Here is a 26,299-nt window from a genome sequence, read left to right as displayed (position 1 = left end):
GGGTTAGATGGGCACCCTACCCCACCGCTAGCACTCGAGGCTGGACTCAAAGTCTGCGTGGTCTGCAAGGTTCTCCCTTAGGAATCATCAGTGACGCGGGCTGCCGCAGTCTCTTCTCATTTCTGTTTAGAAGATGGCATCTCTCGACACTGATTCTCATGGCGGTAGGAGCGGAACAGAGGAGCACTGCCCAGCTTAGAGTATGGTGCTTAGAGTGATGGAGGGGAAAGAAGCAAGGCAGCTGCCCTGCGCCACACCTGGCAGTGGTCAGGCCCTAGTCAGCTCCCGAGGCTGAAGAAAAGTGGGTGACTGTGGAATCCTTCCCAGCTAAAGCTGTGCCCTAGCAGACACACAGCAGGTTCTTCTGCCTTGTCATGACACAATGGCGGCTCGCAGCCTTTAGCCGGCTGCGCCACACAGCTGGCTGCACTGGCGTCTGTCTGCTCGCCTCTTGTCCCACTGTGTCTGTCTGGTTTTTTCACTTCTTTGCCAAAAATTTCTGTCAGTTAGACCTCTGGAAATACGTTCTTCCTTTGTTCTTTCTGTATCCCAGAGCAGCTGAAGTGTGGCTGCACCCTGTTCAGCCATCTTAGATCTCCAGCTTTTCTTGGTGGGACAGTTGGCCTGACCAGCATGGCAGGAGGAGAACGTGCTACCTCCATTTGTAATCTAGGATAGTTGGGGTCATGGAGAGTTGGAAATAGGTGTCCTTAAATGATTTCTCAAGATAAAAATTGTAAAGTTACTAATTTTTTTAAGATTTTATTTATTTGTTTAAGAGGTAGAGTTAGAGAGAAAGGAAGGGAGAGACAGAGAGAAAGGTCTTCCATCCACTGGTTCACTCCCCACGTGGCCACAACGGCCAGAGCCGGACCAATTTGAAGCCAGGAGCCAGGAGCTTCTTCCAGGTCTCCAAGGTGGGTGCAGGGGCCCCAAGCACTTGGGACATCTTCTACTGCTTTCCCAGGGCATAAAGAGAGCTGTATCAGAAGAGGAGCAGCCAGGGCTAGAATTGGCGCCCATTTGGGATGTTGGCTCTGCAGGTGGAATCTTAGCCCACTACGCCTCAGCGCCAGCCCTGTAAAGTTATTTTAAGTTTTGCACAATATGCTTTTTCTTTTCCAAATAATACATTTGTGAAAATAAAATTAATTACTTCCTTTAATATCTATTAAAATACAAATCTCTATTGATTATTCTTTTTTATGTGAACCTCTTCAGTCCCCTAAACCTAACTTTTCAAAATATGAATTACAGAGGCAACTGTCTTTATCAGAAAACAGAAGAAAAGAACTTCTCCAGAGAATAATTGTGGAACTTGTGGAATTTATATCTCCCAAAACCCCTAAAGCTGGAGAACTGGGTGGAAGAGTATCTGGGTCAGTGGCTTGGAGAGTAGCCCGAGGTGAAATGGGACTACAGGTATTTTAATTTTTTCTAGCATTATAATCTTTTTACTTTCTTGCATAATATGCTATGATCTGTCCCCAGAAAAATGCATTAACCGTGACATTTCAGTTAACTTTCAGTGTAATTAATTAAAAATACAGACATTTGAAGAAAGTGAATAATTTATTGGCGTAGTATAATTCCATGTAAGAGTTAGTAAAATATCTTAAAATGAAGTTTTTATAATTTTTTCTCTGAATTTTAGCACAGTCTGATTTTTAGTGACATATATAGAAAAAACATTAATTCTACATGTACAGCATGGATTTTTAAAATTTAGCAACTTTAACTATTAACTAGAATTAGAAATACATCATCAGCACCCAGGAAACGAATATGAGTTCCTCTCCAGTCTCTGACTCCCACCCCTGAAACCAGCCATTATCCTGGCTTCTAACATCATACAAGTATTACCTTCATCTGTTTGCTGTGTTTATGTAAATGAAATCGTGTAGTATGTACTACCTTGTGTATAGATTCATTTGTACTGTGTTAGAGTCATGCGTGTTGCAGTGTGCATGGTATATTTGTTCTCTTGGCTGTATTAATATTCCATTGTGTAAGTGTACTACCATTTATCCATTTCACTGTTGATGGCCATTTGGGTTTTTTTCTAGATTTGGGCTGTTAAAAATTGTGTGTGAATGTTTATCTGCATGTTTTCAGTGAATATATTTATGCATTTCTGTTGAATATATACCTACAAGTGAACAGAGTATGTAACAGAATATGACTATGTTCAGCTTTAATAAATATTCTCAAACAATTTTTGCAAAGTGATTGTGCCAGTTACACTCTGGCCAACAGGACATCAGATTTTTCTACATCTTCGTCTTCTCTTGGTGTTACCTGTCTTGTTCATTTTAGTGGTCTGGATGGTATATTGTGATTTTAATTTGCATTTTGGTGATGACTAATGAAACTGAGTGCCTCTCTTTAAACTTTTGGATATCCTCTTTTCAGAAATGTCTGTTCAGGTCTTTCTTTCAAAATGAGATTTTAATGCATTTTTTAAACAATATTTGACTTTGTTTTCTGCATATGAGAACTATACAGTGGAGAAAATAGGAATTTGGATAATTCAGCTGTTTTATTTCTTGGGATATGCTTGCATACATTTGATATTGGCAATAAATGATTGCTGATGTGATTTACTAATATATTTTTCAAACTAATTTTAAGATATCAGTTGATTAGTGTCTCAATATTTAGTCATTAAGACTGGAAATATAATTTATATAGTTAAGTGGTATGGTTAAGGGGCCCGGTAAAAATCAGTGTGATAGGTTCGGTAATGGACATTAAGAATGTACACTGTCCCTTGCCTTTAGGGAGCTTAAAATTAAATCATTGAAAGTATTAAACGTAAATGTATAGGAAAACATTAATGAAAAATGCTTGAAAGGAAAATAACTCATCTCATTATTGATATCAGTTCTAACTACTTTTGCTAAATTTGCCCATTGTTGCAACTCATTTCTCTAGTAAAGGAATATGGCCAAAACTAGTGAGTTATCAATAAATTTAATGTTTGCTTTTTAATTTATCCCATCATTTATAGCAGGCAGTCAGAAGTGTTAGTTGAGCCATAGAATTACAAGATCTGAATTCAACAAATAATTAAAATAATTGCTGATGCAAGTGCAGTTTACAAGTGTGAATCTAAATGAAGCCAAATAAAAAGAGCTAATTTAATTCACAGCTGTTGTCAGTTGAAAACATGGATATTATTTAGGTTTTAATTTCGTTTTGTGGATAGATGTGCTTCCACTGGGATGGCATGTAAGTTGCTTAAAGTTTAAAAATATGAAACAGGCAACAAACCTGCACTATTTTCCCTCATGAAAATCATGAAATTTTTTTTAATTTATCATTTGCAGGAGGCCATTCTAGGGTCCCAGATGCAAAAGGAAAAAAGTTTCCCCTTTAGCAATGGATATTTGTTTTAAAAAAAGGAAACTGTATTGCTAAAGAACATCTAAAGTAAATAGAGGGATGGGCATTTGGTGCTGTGGTTAAAAAACTGTGTGGGATACCCACATACTCTATAATAGAGTGCCTGGGTTTGATTCCTGGCTCCACATCCAGTTAGTTTCCTGTGTGGCTGAAGTAGTGGGTCTCTGCCACCTACGTGGAATTTCCAGATGAAGTTCTGGACTCCTGACTTCATCCTGGCCTACCCCCAGCTGTGGCAGGCATTTGAGAAGTGAACCAGTAAATGGGAAATCTATGTCTCTCTGCCTTTCAGATAAATAAAAATAACAAATAATTTTAAGTAAACAGAAAATGTTAATCCTAAAAATTTTTGGAACTAAATTTTTTAGTCAGTAGAGAAACTAAAAAAGCCTTTGTTGTATTATTTCCAGAAACCTTTCATTTAATGAATACAAACTTCATGCATTTCATAAATACAACTTTAGTAACAGTGATTCTTCCTACCCTACCTGCCCTCCCATACACACTGTCACCCTTCTTCCTCCTCCCTCTCCTATTCCCATTCTTATTTTTAATAAGATCTATTTTCAGTTACCTTTATATACATAAGATGAACACTATACTAAGTAACAAGTACAACAGATAATATTGAAAAAAAAAAAAAAAACTGTTCCTCAACAGACGAGACAAGGGCTGTTCAAAGTCATTGCATCTCAAAGTGTCAATTTCACTTCCAGAGATTATCTTTTAGGTACTTTATTAGTTATCACAGGTCAGGGAGAGCATATGGTATTTGTCCTTTTAAAACTGGCTTATTTCACTAAGTATGATGTTTTCCAGGTTCATCCATTTTGTTGCAAATGACAGGATTTCATTTTTTTAACACTTTGTAGTATTCCATGGTGTACATATCCCATAATTTGTCCAGACTTCAGCTGATGGACATTTTGCTATTGTGAAGTGAGCTGCAGTAAACAAGGGGGTACAGATAACTGTTTCAGATACTGATTTCATTTCCCTTGGGTAAATTCCCAGGTGTAGGATGGCGGGGTCACATGGTGGGTCTAGATTCAGATTTCTGATGTAACTTCATACTGTCTTCCACAGTGGCTATACCAGTTTACATTCCCACCAACAGTGGATTAGGGTACTTTTTTCCCTACATCTTCACCAGCATTTGTTGATTGTTGATTTCTGTATGAAAACCATTCTAACTGGGGTAAGGTGAAACCTCATTATGGTTTTGCTTTGCATTTCCCTAATGGCTAGTGATCCTGAACATTTTTCATGTGTCTGTTGTTCATTTGGATTTCCTGCTTTGAAAAATGCCTATTTAAGTCCTATGCCCAATTCTTAACTGGGTTGTTTGTTTTGCTGTTGTTGAGTTTCTTGAGTTCTTTATATATTCTGGTTATTAATCATTTATCAATTGCGTTGTTTGTAAATAATTTCTCCCATTCTGTCACTGGCCTCTTAACTTTGCAGTATATTTCTTTTGCAGTGCAGAAGCTTCTCAAATTGATGTCAAATTTTGTCATTTTTGGTTTTGATTGCCTATGCCGCTGGGGTTTTTTCAAGAACTCTTTGCTTATGCCAGTATCATGCAGGTTCCCCCAATGTTCTCTAATAAGTTGATGGTATCTGGTCATAGATTTAGGTCTTTAATCCATGTGAGTAGATTCTTATGTATGGTGTAGGAAGGGGCCTTGCTTCATGCTCCTGCATGTGGAAATCCAGCTTTCCCAGTACTGTTTGTTGAAGAGACTATCCTTGCTTCAGGGGTTGATTTTAGTTCCTTTGTCAAAAATAAGTTGGCTGTAGATGTGTGGGTAGATTTCTGGTGTTTCTATTCTGTTCCATTGGTCTATCCATCTGTTTTTCTACCAGTTCCAGGCTGTTTTGATTATAACTGCCCTGTAGTATGTCTTGAAATCTGGTATTGTGATGCCCCCGGCTTTGTTTCTGTTGTGTAAGATTGCTTTAGTTATTCTTGGTCTCCTGTGTTTCCATATGAATTTCAGCATCGTTTTTTCTATATCTGAGAAGAACGTCCCTGGTATTTTGGTTGGTATAGCATTGAACATATAAATTGCTTTCAGTAGTATGGACATTTTGATGATACTGAAATCTTCCAATCCATGAACATGGAAGATTTTTTCATTTTTTTGTATCTTCTATTTCTTTCTTTAATGTTTTATAATTCTTTTCTTAGAGATCTTGGACATCATCGGTTAAATTTACTCCAAGATATTTCTTTGTAGTTATTGTGAATGGGATTGATCTTAGAAATTCTTTCTTGGAAGGGGCCATCAAAGAAGGAGGTACCTTTCTCTGAAGGGAGGAGAGAACTTCCACTTTGATTAAGGCCTTGTATAAATAAGGTTGGAGTTTGTGAACTCAAGAGGCTTCCATAGCCTTGGAAGCTCATGACAAGAGCCTCAGGTAATTACTGATGTCATAGATAAGTTTCAATTGTTAAATCAACAACAGGAGTCACTGTGCACTTGCTCCCCATGTAGGACCTCTGTTCTTAATGTGTTGTACTATGAGAATTAATGACAAAACCAATCTTCAAACAGTACTTTATACTTTATGTGTCTGTGTGGGTGCAAACTGTTGAATTCTTTACTCAGTATAAAGTTGATCTTCTGTATATAAAGATAATTAAAAATGAATCTTAATGAAGAATGAGAGGGAGTAGGAGATGGGCTGGTTTGTGGGTTGGAGGGTGGTTATGGGGGGAAGAACCACTATAATCCAAAAGTTGTACTTTTGAAATTTATTAAATAAAAAGTTTTCTATTCAAAAAAGGAAATCTCAAAAAAAAAATTCTTTCTCAGCCATCGGGTTGTCTCTGTATACAAAGACTATTGATTTTTGTGTGTTGATTTTATATCCTGACACTTTACCAAACTCTTTTGTGAGTTCCATAGAAGAGTTTAGTGTAGTTTTTTGGATCCCCTATATGTAGAATCATATCCTCTGCAAATAGGGATAGTTTGACTTCCTCCTTCCCATTTTTGTATCCCTTTGATTTCTTTTTCTTGCCTAATTGGCTCGAAGACTTCCAGGATTATATTGAAATAGCAGTGGTGAGAGTGGGCATCCTTGTCTGATTCCAGATCTTAGTGGGAATGCTTCAACTTATCCCCATTTAACAGGACACTGGCCATGGGTTTGTCATAAATTGCCTTGATTGTGTTGAGGAATGTTCCTTCAGACCCAGTTTGTTTAAACTTTTCATCATGAAAGTATATTGTATATTATCAAATGCTTTCTATGCATCTATTGAGATAATCGTATGGTTTTTGTTCTTGAATTTGTTAATGTGATGTATCACATTGATTGATTCGCAAATGTTGAACCATCCCTGCATACCAGGGATAAATCCCACTTAGTCTGGGTGAATGATATTTCTGATATGTGATAGGATTTGATTGGCTAGTATTTTTTGAGGATTTTTGTGTCTCTGTTCATTGGGGAAATTGGTCTATAGTTCTCTTTATCTGTTGTATCTTTTTCAGGTTAGGAATTAAGGTGATTCTGGCTTCACAGAAGGAGTTTGGGAGGATTCCTTCCCTTTCAGTTGTTTTGAATAGTTTGAGAAGAATTGGAGTTAGTTCTTCTTTAAATGTCTGGTAGAATTCAGCAGTGAAGCCATCCAGTCCTAGGCTTTTCTTTGTTGGGAGGGTCTTTATTACTGATTCAGTTTCTTTCTTGGTTATTTGTTTGTTTAGGTTTTCTGTCTTCCTTTCTCAATTTAGGTGTGTTGTGTGTCCAGGAATCTATCCATTTCTTCTAGGTTTCTCGATGTCTTAGCATACAGCTCTTTGTAGTAATTTCTGATAATTCTTTTTATTTCTGTGATATCTGTTGTTACATGTCCTTTTTCATCTCTAATCTTATTGATTTGGATCTTCTCCCTCTTTTTTTTTTTCTGGTTAGTTTGGCCAGTGGTGTGTCAATTTTGTTGTTGTTTCTTGTTTTTGTTTTTTTGTTTTTTTTTTTCAAAAAAACAGCGCCTCATCTCACTGATCTTTTGTATTTTTAGGCACCAATGGCTATAAACTTTCCTCTTAACACTGCCTTTGTTGTATCCCCATAAGTTTTGATACGTTGAATTGTTGTCTTCGTTTGTTTTCAGAAATTTTTTATTTCTCCAATGACCGCACTGTTCATTCTAAGCATGTTGTTCAGTCTTCATGTATTTGCAGATGTTCTAAAGATTCTTGAGGTGTTCATTTCCAGCTTCCTCCCATTGTGGTCAGAGGAGATGCATGGTATGATTTTGATTTTTTTGAATTTGCTGAGGCTTGCTTTAGGGCCTAGCATGTGATCTCTCCTAGAGAAAGTTCCATGCAGTGGTGAGATGATTGTGTTGTCTGCAGCTGTAGGATGAGAAGTTCTGTAGATATCTGTTAGGTTTATGTGGTCTCTAGTGTTGATTAACTCTGTTGTTTCCTTGCTGATTTTCTGTTTGGTTGATCTGTCCATTGCTGAGAGTGCAGTACTGAAGTTCCCCATTACTATGGTATTAGAATCTATGTCTCCCTTTAGATCCTTTAACATTTCTTTTAAATAGCCAGGTGTCCTGTAATTATGTTTATTATATATGCATAGGTGCATATTTGTTTGTAATAGTCACATCTTCCTGTTGAATTGATCCCTTTATCAATATGTATTACCCTTTGTCTCTTTCAACAGTTTTTGTGTTAAAGTCTATTTTGTCTGATATTAGGATGGACACAACAGCTCTTTTGGTTTCTGCTAGCATGGAATATTTTTTTCCGTCCTTTGACTTTCAGTCTTTGTGTATCTTGTTGGTGAGAAGTGTTTCTTGTAGGCAGCAAATTGATCGGTTTTGTTTTTTAATCCATTCAACCAGCCTGTATTTTTTAACTGGATAGTTGAGGCCATTTACATTCAGGGTGATTATTGATAAGTAATGACTTGGCCCTGCCATTTTTCCATAGATATTCCTGTTGTTGACTTTGGATTTCCTTTGTACTTTAAAAAAAGATTTATTTATTTAAATGAAAGGCAGAGCTGCAGAGAGAGAGAGAGGGAGAGGTCTTCATCTCCTTGTTCACTCCCCAAATGGCTACAACAGCAGGAGCTAAGCTGATCCGGAGCCAGGAGCCAGGAGCTTCTTCTGGGTCTGCAATGTGGTTGCATGGGCCCCAGGACTTGAGCCATCTTCTGCTTTCCCAGGCCCCAGCAGAGAACTAGATGAGAAGTGGAGCAGTCAGGTCTTGAACCAGCGCCCGTATGGGATGCCAGCACTGCAGGTGGCAGCTTTATGCACTACGCCACAGTGCCGACCCCTCCTTTGTACTTCTACTAGGAGATTTTCTGCCTTCACCTTTTTTCATAGTGATGACCATGTTCTGTGTATAACACATCCTTAAGCATCTTTTGTAAGGCTGGACAAGTGGTAACAAATTCTTTCAATTTCTGTTTGTTATGAAAGGTCTTTATTGCACCGTCATTCATAAATGAGAGCTTTGCAGGGTACAGTATTCTGGATTGACAGTTTTTTTTCTCTTAAGACTTGGAATATATCTCGCCATTCTCACCTAGTTGTAGAGTTTCTGAAGAGAAGTCCGCTGTGAGTCTAACTGGAGATCCTCTGGATTAGAAGAAGAGCAGCCAGGACTAGAACCGGCGCCTGTATGGGATGCCAGCACCACATGCAGGTGATAAACCTGCTGCGCCACAGCACCGGCCCCTCAGATACTCTTTGTTCTGTCTCACCAAGCCTGTTTTCCACCACATTTTCTGTTTGTTCTATTAAATTCCTCTTTTCTAATATTTTGTTTTGATTTTTCTTTAAAATCTCAAGTTCTTGGGAAAAAATTTCATTCATGTCATGTATGGATTTCTTTCATTTGCTCCTGATTACTTCTAAGTAATCCTGCAATCAATTTTTTTTTTATTCTGTTTCTGGTATTTCTTCAGTCTCATCATCTTCACTTTCTAGTATTGAAGTGGTGTTGTGTTCTTTTGTGGGCCTCATGTTGTCTTCCTTGTTCTTGTTTCTTGAATTTCAGCATTAATTTTTAGCCATTTGTGGAGATATTTGTCATGTTTTTGGTTTTTTTTCCCCCGTGATGGCTTTTATCTTTGGACTATGTCTCTGTGGCTTTGTGGATTGTCTGTTCTTTCAGTGAATACCCCCGGCATGTGCTGGGTGTGCACAGGGAGCTCTGTTCAGTGCTCCAGGGTAAGGAGAGTTTCCAAGGTGACACCCAAGTTCTGTATGGTAAATCTCTCTCTCTCTCTTTTTTTAATCAGAGGGGAGGTTTATTCAGTTCTATTGCCATAGTCTCACGCTCACCTCTCCTCCAAGGAGACCAATGCCTGGTCGCTAGCCCCTGTAGGTACAGTATTCATCTGTGCAGCCACAGGAACCACACAAAGGATGTGTGCAGTCCTTGGTGTGAGCACAGATCCCACAGCAGTGACCCTCACCAGGGAGTCAGGGAGCCCTGAGCATGTGGAGCCATCCACAGTGACTGCCCCAAGACCCAGCTACACCCTGCAACCCTCCCATGCAGCCACACTGCTTTCACAGTCCTTGCGCACAAGCCTCCCACAGTCACGAGCACCCAGCCTCCTGTCACTTCTCCCAGCCAGACTCAGGCATCTCCTCTCAGCTCATTGCTGGGTGCATGGACACAAGCTGGCACAGATGTTACATATGTACAAAATGACACCCACCCTCTCTCAGCTAGTTACAGAAAGCCAGTGCCTGGTGGTCAGGGAGAGAGAAACCTGCCTCCTTTTTTTCCCTCTAGATTGGCCGGTACACTGCCCCCACCCCAACCCCCACCCCCCCACCCCCAGAGCTCCAAGTCAGACTCATACCCAGCTCTTCCCACAGCTTTATCGCCAGTGGCTTGGGCTGCTGCAGTCTGGTCTCACCTCACTCTCCAGAGCTGGTGCTGAGGCTCTCGGCTGCTGGGGTCCTGAGTTGCATGTGTCCACACCCTCCTGGAGGTCCACAGTGTCCCTCCAGTTTGCACGGAGTTTCCTCTGCTGGTTTCTCCCTCTTTCCTGAGATTGCACTCGCTCCACTGTTTAACTCTCCCCTGGACTAGAGCAGCAAGATTCCACCTTCATGGAAACCTCTCCAGAAGGAAAATGTCTGTCTTAATCGTCGCTTTAAAACACGTTTGTGAAACAGCAGTGCTGTTCCTACGCCACATTACTTTGTTCATGTGCTCTCATGTTGTGTTCAGTGCCTATACATTCTTTCTTTTCCTTTTGGTGATTATTTACCCATAATAAAATAGAAGATATTTATTTCTATTTCGTTTCTGAAACATCTTTATTAAGAATAGAAGAAAAGCATTGGGTCAGCCTTTGCAGCCATTTGGGAAGTGAACAAGTAGATGGAAGACCTCTTTCTGTCTCTCCCTTTCTCTCTCTCTAACTCTGCCTCTCAAATAAATAAATAAATAAATAGAATCGAGGAATGTTGTTGCATGCTTATTGTGAAGTAAAGTATCTTAATTCACAATTCTAAAACTAGTTTCTGAAAATAATGACCTTTTTATCTTTTTGGCAGCAATATTCACAGGTTCTACCAGACAGTTTTCTTCCTGTTCATTCATTGAACGTTAATGTTTTAAAATTCTGACAGGACACACACACACACACACACACACACACATAAACACACATACAAACTTTTCTCTTCCTGTGTTTAAGATGTTTTACATTCTTCTCATTCATTCTTGCACATTTGAAGTTTTTTTTAAAAATATGTCTTTTAATACTAGTGTTCAAAGCAAAAGAGCATTGCCTGCTGTCCTGGTCAGTTCATAAATTTATGGTGAGGCATTGGTATAGACTTTGACAGTTGATAATTTTGCCTTCCAGAGGATGTTTGTCAATGTCTAGAGACATTTTGCTTATCACAGTTGGGAGAGGGAATGCCTCTGGCACCCAGCCATTAGAGGCCTGAATACTTAACAGCCTGCCCTGCACAGCACAGCCCTTCTCACAGGAAATGTTTTGACCCAAAATTCTGTTATGTCTATGTCCAAGCAGGAACAGCCTTGTGTTAGTGGCACATCAAGACAAGAATAAATGTATCAGGGCCTGCACAGTGGTGTAGCAGGGAGGGCCTCTGTGTGCAGTGCCAGCATCCGATGTGGGTGCTGGTTCAAGTCCCAGCTACTCCACTTCTGATCCACCTCTTTGCTATGGCCTGGGAGGGCAGTGGAGGATGGCCTGAGTTCTTGGACCTCTGCACCCACATGGGAGACCCAGAAGAAGCTCTTGGCTTCAGATCGGCCCAGCTCTAATGGTACCAGCCACTTGGGGAATGAAGCAGTGGATGGAGGTCTGTCTGTCTGTCTGTCTGTCTCTCTCTCTCTCTCTCTGCCTCTCTGTAACTCTGTCAAATAAATAAATCTTTAAAAAAAATAAATATATCTAGGGGCCAGCATTGTGGTATAGCAGGTAAAATTGCTGCCTGCAATGCTGGCATCCAGTATGTGTACCAGTTCATATCCCAGCTGCTCCACTTCTAATCCTGCTGCCTCCTAATGGCCTAGGAAAAGCAGTAGAGGATGACCCAAGTGCTTGGGCCCCTGCTACCCATGCAAGAGACCTGGAAGAACCTCCTGGCTCCTGGTTTCAATCTGGCCCAGTGCTGGCCATTGTAGTCATCTGGGGAGTGAATCAGCAGATGAGAGAGCTTTATGTCTCTCCTTCTGTGTGTAACTTTCAAACAAATACATAAAAATGTAAAAATAAAAAAATAAGTTTATCTTCTTTTCACACTTTAGATTCACACTGTAGTTTCAGAAAGTAAGGGCTATTTATATCAAAAACAAATATGGACTTATTAAAATTACTTGAAATTTTTGTTGTGGTTTCACACCTGTTGAAGACTGTTTCAGGTTATACCCCTCAGGCAGCCTCCTCCCTTAGGATGTCAGGAAAGGACACTCTGATGAAATGGCTTTAGACTGAGGCCTAAAGGATGACGAAGAATGAAATATACGGGGAGAGAAAGACAGCATCCTAAACAGAGGGAGCAGCGAGTGGCAAGGCCCAGCAGCCTTTTTAAGGAACTAAAGGAAAAGTAATGTGGTGGCAGCATGGAGATACAAGGAAAGAGTTCTCTAACATCTGGTTAGAGAAGCAGGCAGAGGGATAGAGCCTGGGTGCAGTGAGAAGTCAGTGAAGTGAATAAGTAAAAAATGGCATCTTCCAATTTACATTTTTTAAGTTTTCAAAAGTCACTTGGGTGTCGCTGTGTGGAGCATGACCAGGAGAGGGAAGGGTTGAAGCTGAGCGTCTCCTTGAGACTGTTGGGGTTGTCTGAGTGAGAGGTCGTGTTGTGGGAAATGAGTGGTGAATGAATTCAGGGTGAAGGCACGCTTCCACAACTGTAAGTCAGCTCATGCATCTAGCTTTGTGCTAGTAACATTTGGTGTTACACAAGTAGCACACTCATTATATTTAACCTCTAAAATATTTTTCTGAACTTCCCAGTGTCACCAGTTTTTCCTTTTCAAGTGGAAGGGGTTTTTTACCACTGTTGGTAGTTGTTTCTTTTTTTTAACATCTTCAATAATGTTGAAATATTATTTCTTCCTTTTTAAGAGAAAAGAAGTCCTTTTCATCCCTTCTGAAAATGAGAAGATTTCTAAGCAGCTCCACCTTTGTTATAATATTGTGAAAGATAGTTATGTCCGAGTTTCAAATAACAATCAGACCATTTCTGGATGGGAGAATGGTGTGTGGAAAATGGAGTCCATATTCAGAAAAGTTGAAACAGACTGGAACATGGTAAGTTAGTGTATGGAACTGTTTAGAGTCTTTATCATTGGTCAAACAAATACAGATTGACTTTATTGTGCAATTGTGAATAATGTGAAAACTGATATATCAAGATTATTCATAGTAATCCTTTATCCTGGGAAAGAAAATTCTGCACACAATGCATAATCCAAAGCCCAATAGAAATTCTTGCATTCATGTCAAGAAAGTAACTGTTTTCATCAAAGAATCTAAATTTAATTGTTTCATGGGAAAAAAATAAGTGTGTGACCAATCCATATGGAGTTTTTTGCATAAATATGTAAAGTATATTACTGTTGAGTTTCTTCACAGATATGTATTGATTGCCCACTTAATGCAGTCTCTTCGAGAGTTTAATAGATTTAGTTCAAACTCCCCAGATGCTAACCATGTGACAGGCTTTCATTTCATAGGAATCTGAGCAACAATACTGGTTATTTCTTTGCTGTGTCCTAAAAAATTAAATAAAAAATAGAATATAAGGCCATAGTAGTTCCCTTATGTGGAGTTGTACACTGTTGTCTCCTGTTATCAGTACCAAGTACAAAAGCCTCTGAACTGCCCTGCTCCTTAGAAACATACCAGCAGTAAACTCAAAGCTATTAATATGACCTCAGTAGATCTGATCATATTAGTGATGGATTTTCATAGTTCATTCACTTACAGGGAGCTGTATAGTTAGCTTGCTGAGATATTTGAGTGGGAATATTGTTCATTTATAAGATATACTGGACAGATTAAAAGATATACTGGACAGAGAGAGTAATAGATTAACACCTGCTGATGTGTCTAAGAATCTAATCTATGCTGTCACTGTCCTAGATATTAATAGAGATTCACAAAAGGTATGCAGAGTCATTGCTTTTTTTTTTTTTGTAAGTTTTTGTTCCTAAACTTATCTTGATGTTTAAGAATATAAATATCCAGTTTAAATCACATTATTTAATAAGAAATTGAAATCTTTTTATATTAAGCCAAGGATAATTTATAGAATTATTAAAATTATAAACTTGGGAATTTTCTTCTTGCTAAAGAAATACATTAGAAGAATAGAACAAGGTGAAATATAAAATGTCAAGCTGAATATACAATTAATTCATTATATAATTGATAAAGAAAATATGGTCTTCTGGGAGACCATACTCATCCTAAAAATTTCCCAAACAGAAAATGGGATGGAAATACTATTTATCCAAGGTCTGGTGTATCCTTGCTGAACCAAAGAAAAATCACATACTGCTTTCTAACCAGCAGCATCGTTAGAGAAGCTGATGTTAGAGAAAATAATGCTGTGTTGCAGAAGACGTGACGTGCTGAGAAACAAGGCTCTTCTGTGACAGATTTCTTCTTTGTCTAGTGTACTCATTTGTTCATCAACATTCATTGAGTGCCTTTTGTGCCAGACATTGTTCTCAGTTAGGTGGATAAAAAGATGAAGGTATGGTTCCTGCTCTCACAGTCTGACAGAGAAACCAAGACATAAACAGCTATCCTAGCCCCGATGCAGAGTGCTATAATAAGGATATCAACACATTGCCATGGAAACACCGAGATGGGAGTAATTAGCTCTGGCTGTGGGAGTTCAGCAGAACTCCACAGAGCAGGTGACATTTGAGCTGGATGGTAAAGCATGAGTTGGTGCTCATCAGGCAAGGGGAGAACAGGAAAAATGCACAGAGTACATGGCACGTTGGGAGATCTCTAAATAGACCATTGTGGCCAGAGAGGGTGTGTTGTATAAGAAGGATTTAAATAATGTAAATGAGATGCAAAGGCCATTAAATAGAAAATAGACCCCTATTCAAGAAAAGTGTGTGCCTAGCTATACTTTTATGAAGGACGTCATTCATTAAAAGTTGAATGAATCCGTTTCTAGCTACAAAGCCTAGTACCAAATGAAAAACAAAACAAAACAAAAAAAATAGAACCTTAACTATACTTAAAGAGAGTGACAACTCAGAAGTAACAGTTGTCCTTAAAAATTGTAATTCCATCAAATTAGTATATCTGGTTCCATACCAACTCCCAATTAGGGATTCCGCAGCTTTGTTAAAACGGTAGATGTGTTTCCGACTATACCTTTTCTCAGTAATTGCCAGCCTGGTGTCATGACAGATCTGATAGAGCCTGCTCTCAGACACTTGAACCTGATTCTTAACCCTCTGGGGGTGTCCTCTGAGTAGCTAAAACAGTTTGCTGCTTAGCAGATATGTTGTTCAGTAAAATCTGAATTGAAAAGACATTTTATTCAACAAGTATGTCTAAGAACACATTATTTCTTCCACTAGATTGTGAACATTCCTCGGGCTCTTTGTCTGCTTACTGTGTGCTCTCTCTAGTGCAGTGCCTGATACACATGTGTTTAGTAAAGATTGTCAAATGTAAGAAAAAATGATTGACTCTGCACCACGCTGGGGCTGCATAGAGCACTATAGGTACTCTTTTATTTTTTTTAGAAGTGTCTCTTGGATGCTCTTAGATATGTTTCACTTTTGAGCAGCTTTATTCTGTCTGTTACTAGAGTCATTTTAGCGCTTTTTGTGTGCATGGCATTGTTTCAGTTTATTCACTTAGTTCTTCAGCAAACATGGCATGGCATGCTCAGACATTGTGCTTGGCACTCGGGATGTAATGGTGAATTGAGAGGCAAGCTTCAGGGTGAACGTCAGTTAGTGTAGAAGAAAGACACATGTGGGCCAACTCTTAGACGAGTGGGGTAAGTACCTGCTGGAAGAACGTGAGTCTGTATGTAATGCTGAGGGAGGGATGACGAGAGTCACAGATGGGATAGCTGAATAGTCTTGGGAGGGGAGGAGAGGGAGAGTTTCTCAGTGCGAGGACAGAGTGTGGAAAAGGAGGGCATGTGCAGACAGCACTGAACTCACAGAAGTGAGGAACTTCTATCTATTCAGGGAAGAGTAATGGTATGGAATATGTTGGAAAACAGTAGAAAATGAAACTAGAGAGGCAGAATCAGCTGTCAGATCCCAGGCCTTTGATGACCTTGCAGATACGTACAGGAAATCAGGAAGGGTTCAGGCAGGGACAGGACATGATCACACTGATGTTCCAGAGACGATCCCAGAGGCCACACGTGGACTAAATCAGAAGTGTAGCAGAGAAAGATTTAAATGCAATGAGAACTGACAGCAGGCTCATGTTCAGTTTCAGTGATAAAATGGAGGAACCAAAAGTAAGATTCATGAGCAATACCAGTGTAGCAGTGTTGAATTAACATCCCTTGAAATACAGCCACTCTGCTGGATGTCTGTAGCAGTGATTGCCCGCAGGGTGCCTGCTGTATGGTGAACTTAATTAGAGTGAATCTTCGCAGCCTGAGCAGAAGAATAATTTTAAGAGCATACTAAAGAACAGCTTCAAACAGAGCAGTAAAAACCAAACCTCCAGGAAATCGTAGCAGGCTGACATGTAGTAATAAAAAAATCTTTAAGCAAAGATCTTCCGTAGACTGTGAAATACATAAAGAAGCTGACATGCAAATTGTTCTCAGTCCTGCAAATAGTGACTGCAAGGGCAGCCCTTGTGAGTAGTGCAGCTTAGACCATGTGTCGTAGACAAACTGATCTGTTGCTCACTCCCTGGTGTGTGCGCCTGTATGTGCTTAGAGCTGACAAGAGCAAGGGTGTAACACTGATGGGAGAGGATGGAGCGGCATTTAGAATTCAGTCTACAGGAGAAAGACTCCATGATTTCTGGCTTTCCTAGCCTTCCTGGCAAAGTCGGATAGCAACACTCACCTCTTAGTAAATCCCCACATTGCAAAGCCAAGCACGTAGAGCTGCACACAGTAAAATAACTTATGACTTAATAAAGCTAACAGGCAAAAATCTATCAGATAATTCAAAATGTTAATAAATAGTTATAAAAATTACTTCTTTTCCCTTTCGGCTAAACAAGCAAATGTTTGAGAGCTTAGAAAGTATGTTTTTTCCTTATAAATAAATTATAGTTACTGATTCTGTTGGTATCATACATATATTGGGTAATAATTGCAGGTTTATGTAAATCCTATTGTTTGGGTGCATTTGTAAAATTTTTTCTTATTGGCCGGCACCGCGGCTGACTAGGCTAATCCTCCGCCTAGCGGCACCAGCACACCGGGTTCTAGTCCCGGTTGGGGCGCTGGATTCTGTCCCGGTTGCCCCTCTTCCAGGCCAGCTCTCTGCTGTGGCCAGGGAGTGCAGTGGAGGATGGCCCAGGTGCTTGGGCCCTGCACCCCATGGGAGACCAGAAAAAGCACCTGGCTCCTGGCTCCTGCCATCAGCCATTGGAGGGTGAACCAATGGCAAAGGAAGACCTTTCTCTCTGTCTCTCTCTCTCACTGTCCACTCTGCCTGTCAAAAAAAAAAATTTTTTTTTCTTATTTATTTGAGATGCAGAGAAAGAGAGATGGAGCTCCCAGGGCCAGTGTTGTGGTATGACAGATTAAGCTGCCACTTGGCAATGCTGGCATCCCATATCAGAGTGCCAGTTTGAGTCCTAGCTGCTCTGCTTCCAATCCATCTTCCTTCAATGCACCTGGGAAGGCAGCTGAAGATGATCCAAATACTTGGGCCCTTGCCAACCATGTAGGAAACCAGGTTAGAATTTGTGGCTCTTGGTTTCAGGCTGGCCCAGAACTGGTTAGTGTGATCATTTGGAGAGTCAACCAGTGAATAGTAGAAAAGAGCTCTCTTGCTCGCTCACTCACTCGCATTCTCTCTCCCTCTCTCCCTCCTTCCCTCTTTCTCTCTCTCTGACACTCTGCCCTTCATATAAATAAATCTTAAAAAGAAAAAAGAAAAAAAAACAGCGAGCTCCTTTCTGCTGGTTCACTTCCCAAATGCCCACAACAGCTGATGCTGAACCAAGGAGCCAGGAACTCAATCTAGGTCTCTCATGTGGGTAGCCAGAGCCCAACTACTGGGTTAGCAGGAAACTCAAATGAGTAGCCAGAGCCAGATATCAAACCCAGCTACTCCAGTGTGAGATATGGATGTCTTAATCACTAGGCAAAATGCCACCCCATGTTTTGGTGCATTCCCAATTGCCAAATTGAATATATATATATATATATATATTCTTGGAAAACTCTTTTATCACCTCTAAAAATTACCTTTGAGTTGGTTAAAGTGCTATAGACAGAACATTTTGTGGAAAAGATGTGACTTTTCAATATAAACAAACTGGCACTTTTTTTAAACTCTATATTCTGTTTCTTTAGCATAAAAAATCCCTTATTTGCTTACAATATTTTTGAATATTGATTTCAATATTTAAGAATTCAATCAAGGATTCCATCTTATCCTTTAACTTTCAAAGGTCTTAAAAGCCGATGCCTTTAGGACTGAAAATTTTAAGTCTTTAAATAGTTCCCTCAGGCGTGTTCAACAGTTTCTGTAAAACCTTGTGTTACAGTTAGAGCACAGTTCTGACACAGACCTACATGGTATCATTTAGGCAATTCTAGAGTAAGCTAGAAATCTGAAGTTAACCTGACTTTGACCTATCATATTTTATACCCACACTTTGGAGGACATTTGAAACTACCGAGCTCTGAAAATACAAAAGACATAGACGCATATATAGAGAAATAAACTTGAATGTTATCTGTTTCAGTCTTAAGATTACTTTCCCCAAGTCTTTTAGTTCCTTCCAATTTTCTTACTTCTAGCAACCTCTCTGTTTGGCTGATCTCTCTCAGATAACCCCCTTAATTAGCCATTACTTTCCAAAAGTAAATAAACTATGGATAATCTCTAGACACCACGTACTTGAGGGAGCACTCGTGTAATCCTGCGCCCAGACTCTCCTTACAAACAACTGTACGGGGACCACACAGTAGAAGCATGTGAACATCAGAGGATGTTACAGGGTGAGGTTGCCCTGGACTTGAGCAGACCATTTGACAGGTCCACGTATCTAGGTGTGTCAGCTAACAACGGTTGGCTGTACATGCGCATTACTGAGGAGTTCAAGATCATCCTCATTAGAGAGTGATTATTCAATTACAGAATCTCCAACTCACTGATTCTAAAAACTTTGAACTTAAACTAACAGGCATAATGAACATGGAAGAAAAAGAGCTGTCAATTGCCAAATAGTGACTAGAATGCTAGCAATGACTGCTGTTTTGCTTGCAGCATAAAGATTAGAATATGGAATAGTCCATGTAGTGGGACCTTTTCATTGCAGGTGTATTTTACAAAACACTTCCAGCTGTTTGCCCCTGAGAACTGGGAGTCTGTGTTTCTAAAAGAATCAACTCTGACTTGAGTGAACACATTTGCTTCCAAACTTTTCATACTTAATTAATACATTTATGAAACTTCATTATGGAACAAGAGCCTCTATGATTTGGTTAAGTTAGGTCAGACAAATGCATGTGAATATTCATAAAAATAGTTAGACTTAGGTAAGAGCACATAGGTAGTTCAAGGTGGGATGGATTGTGGAGAACTTTGAAAGCTAAGAACTTAGACTTAATGTAAGAACCAGGTACTTGCTCTCCATTCTGGACCAAGTAGGTGACATAAAGAAAGTGGGATTTTGAAAACATTGACTGGGGCATTGTTGTGGCACAGAGGTTTAAGTTGCTGCTTGTCACACTAGCATCCCATATCCTGTCTTCCTATCCAAATTCCTGTTAGTATGCCTGGGAAAGCAGCAGAAGATGGCTCAAGTACTTGGGCCCCTGCCACCCATGTAGGAGAAAGACCAAGGTGGAGTTCCAAGCTCCTGTCTTTGGCCTGGCTTAGCCGTGACTGTTGCAGACTTTTGGGGATTGAACCAGCCGGTGAAGATTTCTCTCTCTCTCTCTCTCTCTCTCTCTATATATATATATATATATAGCCTCTCTCTTTGTCCATCTGCTTTTCAAATGAATATGCAAATAAATCTAAAAAATAAAAACAAATCTAAAAAATGAGAACATCCATCATAGTGATTGGAATTGAGCAGTGTTAGGCAGTTACAGAAAGACAAGTGTAAAGTCATAAAACTATAGTAACGAACAAAGTATAACTGAAGATTTTTTTCCAAGACTTACTTCAAAAAATACATGGATGTTTATAGGAGTTTGGACATAAGGGGTAAATGTTTTAAGAGTCAGTTATTAGGGGGTCTAAACCTGAGTGAGTGTTGCTCCCTGTGTACAACCAAGGCTGTAGGTACCTGCTTTCATGCCAACATCCTGAGCGAGATGAAACTTGGAAGGGGGGAGCTGGAAGCACCCAGTGGACTTGGATGCCTTAGATGGTGTCCCGGGAGACAAGGTGATGAAGGAGCAAGGAACGTACAACTCGGGGTGGTGTGGGTGTTCGCTTCTGTCAGTGGTCGGTAATGATTAGGTGCTTTCTTCACTTAGAGGCTATGCCTGTCTCGCTCTAGGAAAGCTTGTTTAAGAGTCCAGACTTCAAGAAGAAGAGAGTAGTTGCATTCCTCACTTGTAACAGAATTTATCATAAAGTTCATTTAAAATAACTGAGTTTGTTAATGTGAAGGAATGTGATTGACCAACATTTGGTTAACATACAGTCCTTTAGAGCTGCATGCTCTGGGACATCAGCATTCAAAGAACACCTGGGGGCGGTTTTGTGGTATAGTGAGTACAGCCACTGCCTGTGATGCAGGTGTCCCATATGGGCGCCAGTTCATGTCCCATCTGTTTCGTGTCTGATCCATTGCCCTGCTAACACACCTGGGAATGCAGTGGAAGATGGCCCAAGTACTTGGGCCCCTGCCACCTACATGGGAGACCTGGAAGAAGCTAACGGTTCCTGGCTTCAGCCTGGCCCAGCCCTGGCCATTTGAGGAGTGATCCAGTGGATATAAGACACCTGTACCCACTCCTCTCTCTGTCTCTCTCTGTGTCTCTGTCTCTCCCTCTCTGTAACTCTTTCAAGTAAATAAATTTAAAAAAAAAAAAAAAAAAAAAAAAAAAAAAAAAAAAAACCTTTATTCCAGAGCAAAAGATGCAACAGGAAAACTTACTCATGAAATGAAAGACTAGCAATAAAGATCTTTTTGTTGGTGGTGAAGATTAATTTATTTGAAAGACAGAGTTACATACAAAGAGACACAGATCTCCATCCACTGGTTCGCTCCCCCAGTGGCTGCAGTGGGCAGGACTGGGCCAGCCAGGAGCTTCATCCAGGTCTGCCATGTGGGTGACGGGCCCAAGAACCTGAGCCATCATCCACTGCCTTCCCAGGTGGATTAGCAAGTACCTGAATTGGAAGTAGAGTAGCCAGGACTCAGACTGGCACCCATATGGGATGCCACCATCACAGGCTGCTGCTCAACCTGCTGTGCCACAATACTGGCCCCAGCAAGAATCTGTGTCCATGGGGAAAAACTGGTTTTTAACTTGGACATGATACAGTGTAGCAGAAAGACTTTGCACTGATGATTCCTTCCTCCTCCGCTTCTTCATAGGTGTATTTAGCCCGAAAGGAAGGATCACCCTCTGCATATATTTCCTGGAAGTTTGAGTCTGGGTCAGTTGGCCTGAAAGTAGATAGCGTATCCGTCAGAGCAAGTAGTGAAACCTTCCACACTGGAACAGTTCAGTGGAAACTGCGATCTGATGCCACACGGGTAGACCTGACCGGCGGTAAGCATCTGACTGGAAAATTAGTCGTGATGTGTGTGTTGTCAGTCTGAAAACTGCTTTTGCTCATTTGAGATGTCGCCCTGACGTTTTCATAACAAAAGGTTATTCATACTGTCATTGAAAAAGAAAGAAATAATACAAACCTGTTTAACCTCATTGTAACAGAAGAGCTGATGATTTTTGTATTGGAATACACATGCAAGGAGAAAAATTATTTCTTAGCTTCAAAAGATATATTTTCTCCATAAAGAATAATGTTTTAAGGTTGTTTTTAACTTACAAGATAGCCTGTATAAACTGTGGACTAAAACTGTCTCTTAAATTACTGAAAGTAAAGTGTTAATTTTTCTCCCTTCCAACAGATAAAAATCTTCACTCCTATCATGATTTTTCTGGTGCCACTGAAGTTATTTTGGAGGCAGAATTAAGCGGAGGAGATGGTGATGTTGCTTGGCAACATACCCAGCTGTTTAGACAAAGCTCAGATGACCATGAAGAAAATTGTTTGGAGATAATTATAAAGTTCAGTGACCTTTAGGAACCTGACTATTTTAAAAGAGCTGGCAATAATCAAGAACTTCCCGTGGCCCACAGAAGTCCGTTGGTTCAGTGCCTGCTTAGTGGGCAATCTACTGCTATATGCCAGCATATTTCCTTGGTGGCCGTTCATCATGTGACCCTCATGAAAATAATCTTTATACTGTGGACCATAATGAAACCTTGAATTAAAAATTACCTTCCATATGTGACTGTAATTTGGAATAAAGTCTTGTTGCCTTGATAAAGACTTTAATCTCAATGCTATAAGTATAGTTTTAAAAGTAAAATGATGGTATTCATGATTAAATGCTGTTTGTGATTATGGCAAAATCATGGGCTAATATAGTAATCTGATGTTTTTGATCAGCCAGTAATTTCTTTATAAGTGGTTGAATTACATTTTCCTAAGATTTTTAATTTTAATAAATGTGAAAGTATAATATCTGTTAAGCTATATAATGCATGGAAAATTTTATTGTAAATATTTAGGCATTTAAGAAATAAAATGAATTATTTTTCCTTATATCTTTTTAATGGTTATTTTGGTTAAATACAAATCTTTGGTAAGTATGCTAAACATTGAAAACCACTTGAATAGACACAAGTGATATAAAGATTTAACATTGGCAGCATAAATTTAAAATTATAAATTCCATGATATGTGGATACTTGAGAATGATTTACCGTTGAGTTGTATTTTTATCTACCTCAATGAATAAAATGTTCTTGACTTTGAAACCATACATTATGCAATATTTATACACTATATCAAGAAATTATATGTTACATATAACCCCTCCAGTTGAATATCATCAACATTTATTAAGCTTTTGTGTGCAGATCATTGCAATAGCACTATAAAGAAAGCAATGGTGAAAAGAATCCCAGGTCTCCAGATTCCTTTGTCATGTTAAGCAAAGTGAGCTCTGGAAAAAAGATGTGCTCAGAGTTTCTAACACTGTGCAGCTCTGTAGAATATTACATGTGTTGCAAAATGCAGAATAAGATCCTAAAGTGAAGGTCTTATATTTGCTTTTTATTTGCAAACTTCTGAGAATTAACTTTCTTGCTAAAATGTGTTTTTTTAAAGATTTTAGTTATTTATTTGAGAGATAAATTAACAGAAAGAGAGGGAGAGAACAAGAGAAAGGTCTTCTCTCTGCTGGTTCACTGCCCCAAATGACCACAACAGCCAGAGCTGAGCCAATCGGAAGCCAGGAGCTACAAACTTCTTCTAGGTCTTCTACATGGGCCCAAGCACTTGATCCATCTTCCAATGCTTTCCCAAGGCCACAAGCAGAGAGCTGGATCAGAAGAGGAACAGCCGGGACACAAACCAGTGCCTATATGGGATGACAGTGCCACAGGTAGAGGCTTAACCTACTATACCACAGCACCAGTCCCAAAAAGTTAAATTTCAGAAGTAGTTTAGGCATCTGCAGTTATTAATATGTCTTGAATATTGGAAGATATTCAGGAACGCTAAAGACTCTTAATTATAGCAGCCCATAGTGGCCAAATACTTATAATTGGAGAGGCTTGACACTCATCTGTCTTATAGTATCTATTATTGACACACTAAAGTACTTTGATGATTATGTAGACCAACCCTAACTTCATGAGAAAACCTAGTAACCTAAAAGCGGTTATATAAAGATGCTAATAGTGTGACAACTTCAACAATATAGTTTGTCTTAGAGATACATTCTAATTTTTACTGTGGCTTTCAGGAGAAAAATGATTAGAGTTCAAATGACTTAATGTTTTTAATAGAGTTGAACAAGCATAGAGAAAAAGTAGCAGTTGCACACCTCTTAAACGTATTTCATGAGAGTTGGATTCTGAGGGTTTCCAGTATGTATTAATAGATATTTTATTTTACAGAATAGTTTAGTACAGAAGGTATGGGAGAAAACAGTTCTCAGTCAAGTATAAAGATGAGTGACAGCAAACTGGTAAGGCAGAAGTAACTTAAGCAAAGAAGGCTGATAGTACAGACCCTTCAGTAAAACCACACTTGTGAGGGTACAGTTTATATAATAATTATGTAGGATCTTCTCATGTAAAAGTACATAGTCTGGGACTTACCCCTAATGGTACAGCTAGAAATGTGCCATGGGACTCCAGATTTCCATTAAGTTTGCAGGTACCAATGCCATCTTACTAGTTAAAGTGATCAGTTCAAGTTCATAATTGATTGTAAAGATAGGATTAAGTGTCAGAGGGATCACAGAAATAAGACCAGTGTTTGCTAATAATAATTGATAGAATTAAAAAGGAGAAAACGATGACCCAACATGGGAAGCAGGATACACAGCAGACTCATAGAATGACAAATGCCCTAAACAGCACTCTGGCCTCAGAATCAGCCCTTAAGGCATTCAGATCTGGCTAAAAAGCCCATGAGAGTATTTCGGGCATGGAAAGACAAGACACTGGCGAAAATGACATAAATCAAAGATCTCTGTGAGTGAGATCCCAGTGGAAAGAACAGGCCATCAAAAAAGGAGGTACCTTTCTCTGAAGGGAGGAGAGAACTTCCACTTTGATTATGGCCTTGTGATTTAAATAAGGTTGGAGTTTGTGAACTCAAGAGGCTTCCATAGCCTTGGCAACTCATGACAAGAGCCTTGAGTGATTGCTGACATCATAGATAAGATTGCCAGTTGTTAACAACCAGAGTCACTGTGCACTTACTCCCCATGTAGGATCTCTGTCCTTAATGTGTTGTACTATGTGAATTAATGGTAAAACTAGTCTTCAAATAGTACTCTATACTTTGTGTGTCTGTGTGGGTGCAATCTGTTGAAATCTTTAAGTTGATCTTCTGCATATAAAGATAATTAAAAATGAATCATGATGAAGAATGGGATAGGAGAGGGAGTAGGAGATGGGATGGTTTGTGGGTGGGAGGGTGGTTATGGGGGGAAAAACCACTATAATCAAAAGTTGTACTTTTGAAATTTATTAAATAAGTTTTCTTAAAAAAAAGGACATAGTTTGGGCCAGCATTGTGGCATAGTGGGTTGTGACACTGGCATCCCATATGGGTGCTGGTTTGTATCCAAACTGTTCCACTTTTTTTTTTTTTTCATTCATTTATTTGACAGAGTGAGAGAGACAGAGAAAGGTCTTCCCTCTGCTGGTTCACTCCCCAAATGGCCGCCATGGCCAGCGCTGCGCCGATCCAAAGCCAGGAGCCTGGTGTTTTCTCCTGGTCTCCCATGGGGTGCAGGGCCCAAGCACTTGGGCCATCCTCCGCTGCCCTCCCGGGGCACAGCAGAGAGCTGGACCGGAAGAGAAGCAATCGGGACTAGAACCCGGCGCCCATATGGGATGCTGGCGCCACAGGCGGAGGATTCACCAAGTGAGCCACAGCGCCGGCCCTGACCAACTGCTCCACTTCTGATCCAGCTCCCTGTCAGTAGTCTGGGAAAAGCAGAGGAGCATGGCCCATCTTTCTGGGCCCCTGCCATCCACGTGGGAGACCTGGATGAAGCTCTTGGCTCCTGGCTTCTGCCTGACCCAGTGTGGGCCATTGTGGCCATCTGAAGAGTGCACCAGTGGATGGAAGATTCATTCTCTCTCTCTCTCTCTCTCTCTCTCTCTCTCAATTTCAAATAAATAAATCTTAAAAAAAAAAAAAGCACATAGTCCATGTGACTAAAGAAGGAGTGTGAGAGCACTGTGGAAGTAATTCCACAGAGATCTTGGCTCATGCTTCTGAGTAATTGGTTTTCCACTGCTGTTGCTCTCCATTTAAAAAGGATTTATAATGTGGTTGCAGGTCAGATCCCATCATGATGAATTCCACATCTGCTTGTCTTGCAATTTTTTTAAGTTCTTTGCTGGATATCACATTCTCAGGGTGAACAAGAAGTACATCTGATGGCTTCTGATCAGTTTGCAAGGAGAAGAATTTCCTCTGGTTCAGGGAGGGCT

The 26,299-nt window shown here is 39.8% G+C and overlaps 1 protein-coding gene across 3 annotated transcripts in view; it reads left to right on the top strand.

Moving 5' to 3' along the window:
• Window positions 1-22,880, top strand: part of NGLY1 (N-glycanase 1) — a 71,388-nt gene extending 48,508 nt beyond the window's left edge. For 2 of the 3 annotated variants that reach the window (XM_051818511.2, XM_051818512.2), the window contains 4 exons: window positions 1,258-1,422; window positions 13,006-13,191; window positions 21,640-21,817; window positions 22,180-22,880. In XM_051818511.2, the coding sequence (XP_051674471.2) occupies window positions 1,258-1,422; window positions 13,006-13,191; window positions 21,640-21,817; window positions 22,180-22,355 (705 nt within the window). In that variant the 3' untranslated portion in view covers window positions 22,356-22,880. The remainder of the gene's footprint in view (window positions 1-1,257; window positions 1,423-13,005; window positions 13,192-21,639; window positions 21,818-22,179) is intronic. The other variant, XM_070072877.1, reaches the window with a different exon arrangement.
• The last annotated feature ends 3,419 nt before the right edge of the window (window positions 22,881-26,299 follow it).

The sequence above is a fragment of the Oryctolagus cuniculus genome, chromosome 4, assembly GCF_964237555.1.
Source record: "Oryctolagus cuniculus chromosome 4, mOryCun1.1, whole genome shotgun sequence".
In the NCBI taxonomy this organism is placed as follows: Eukaryota; Metazoa; Chordata; class Mammalia; order Lagomorpha; family Leporidae; genus Oryctolagus; species Oryctolagus cuniculus.
This window is presented reverse-complemented; position numbering and strand designations above follow the sequence as displayed.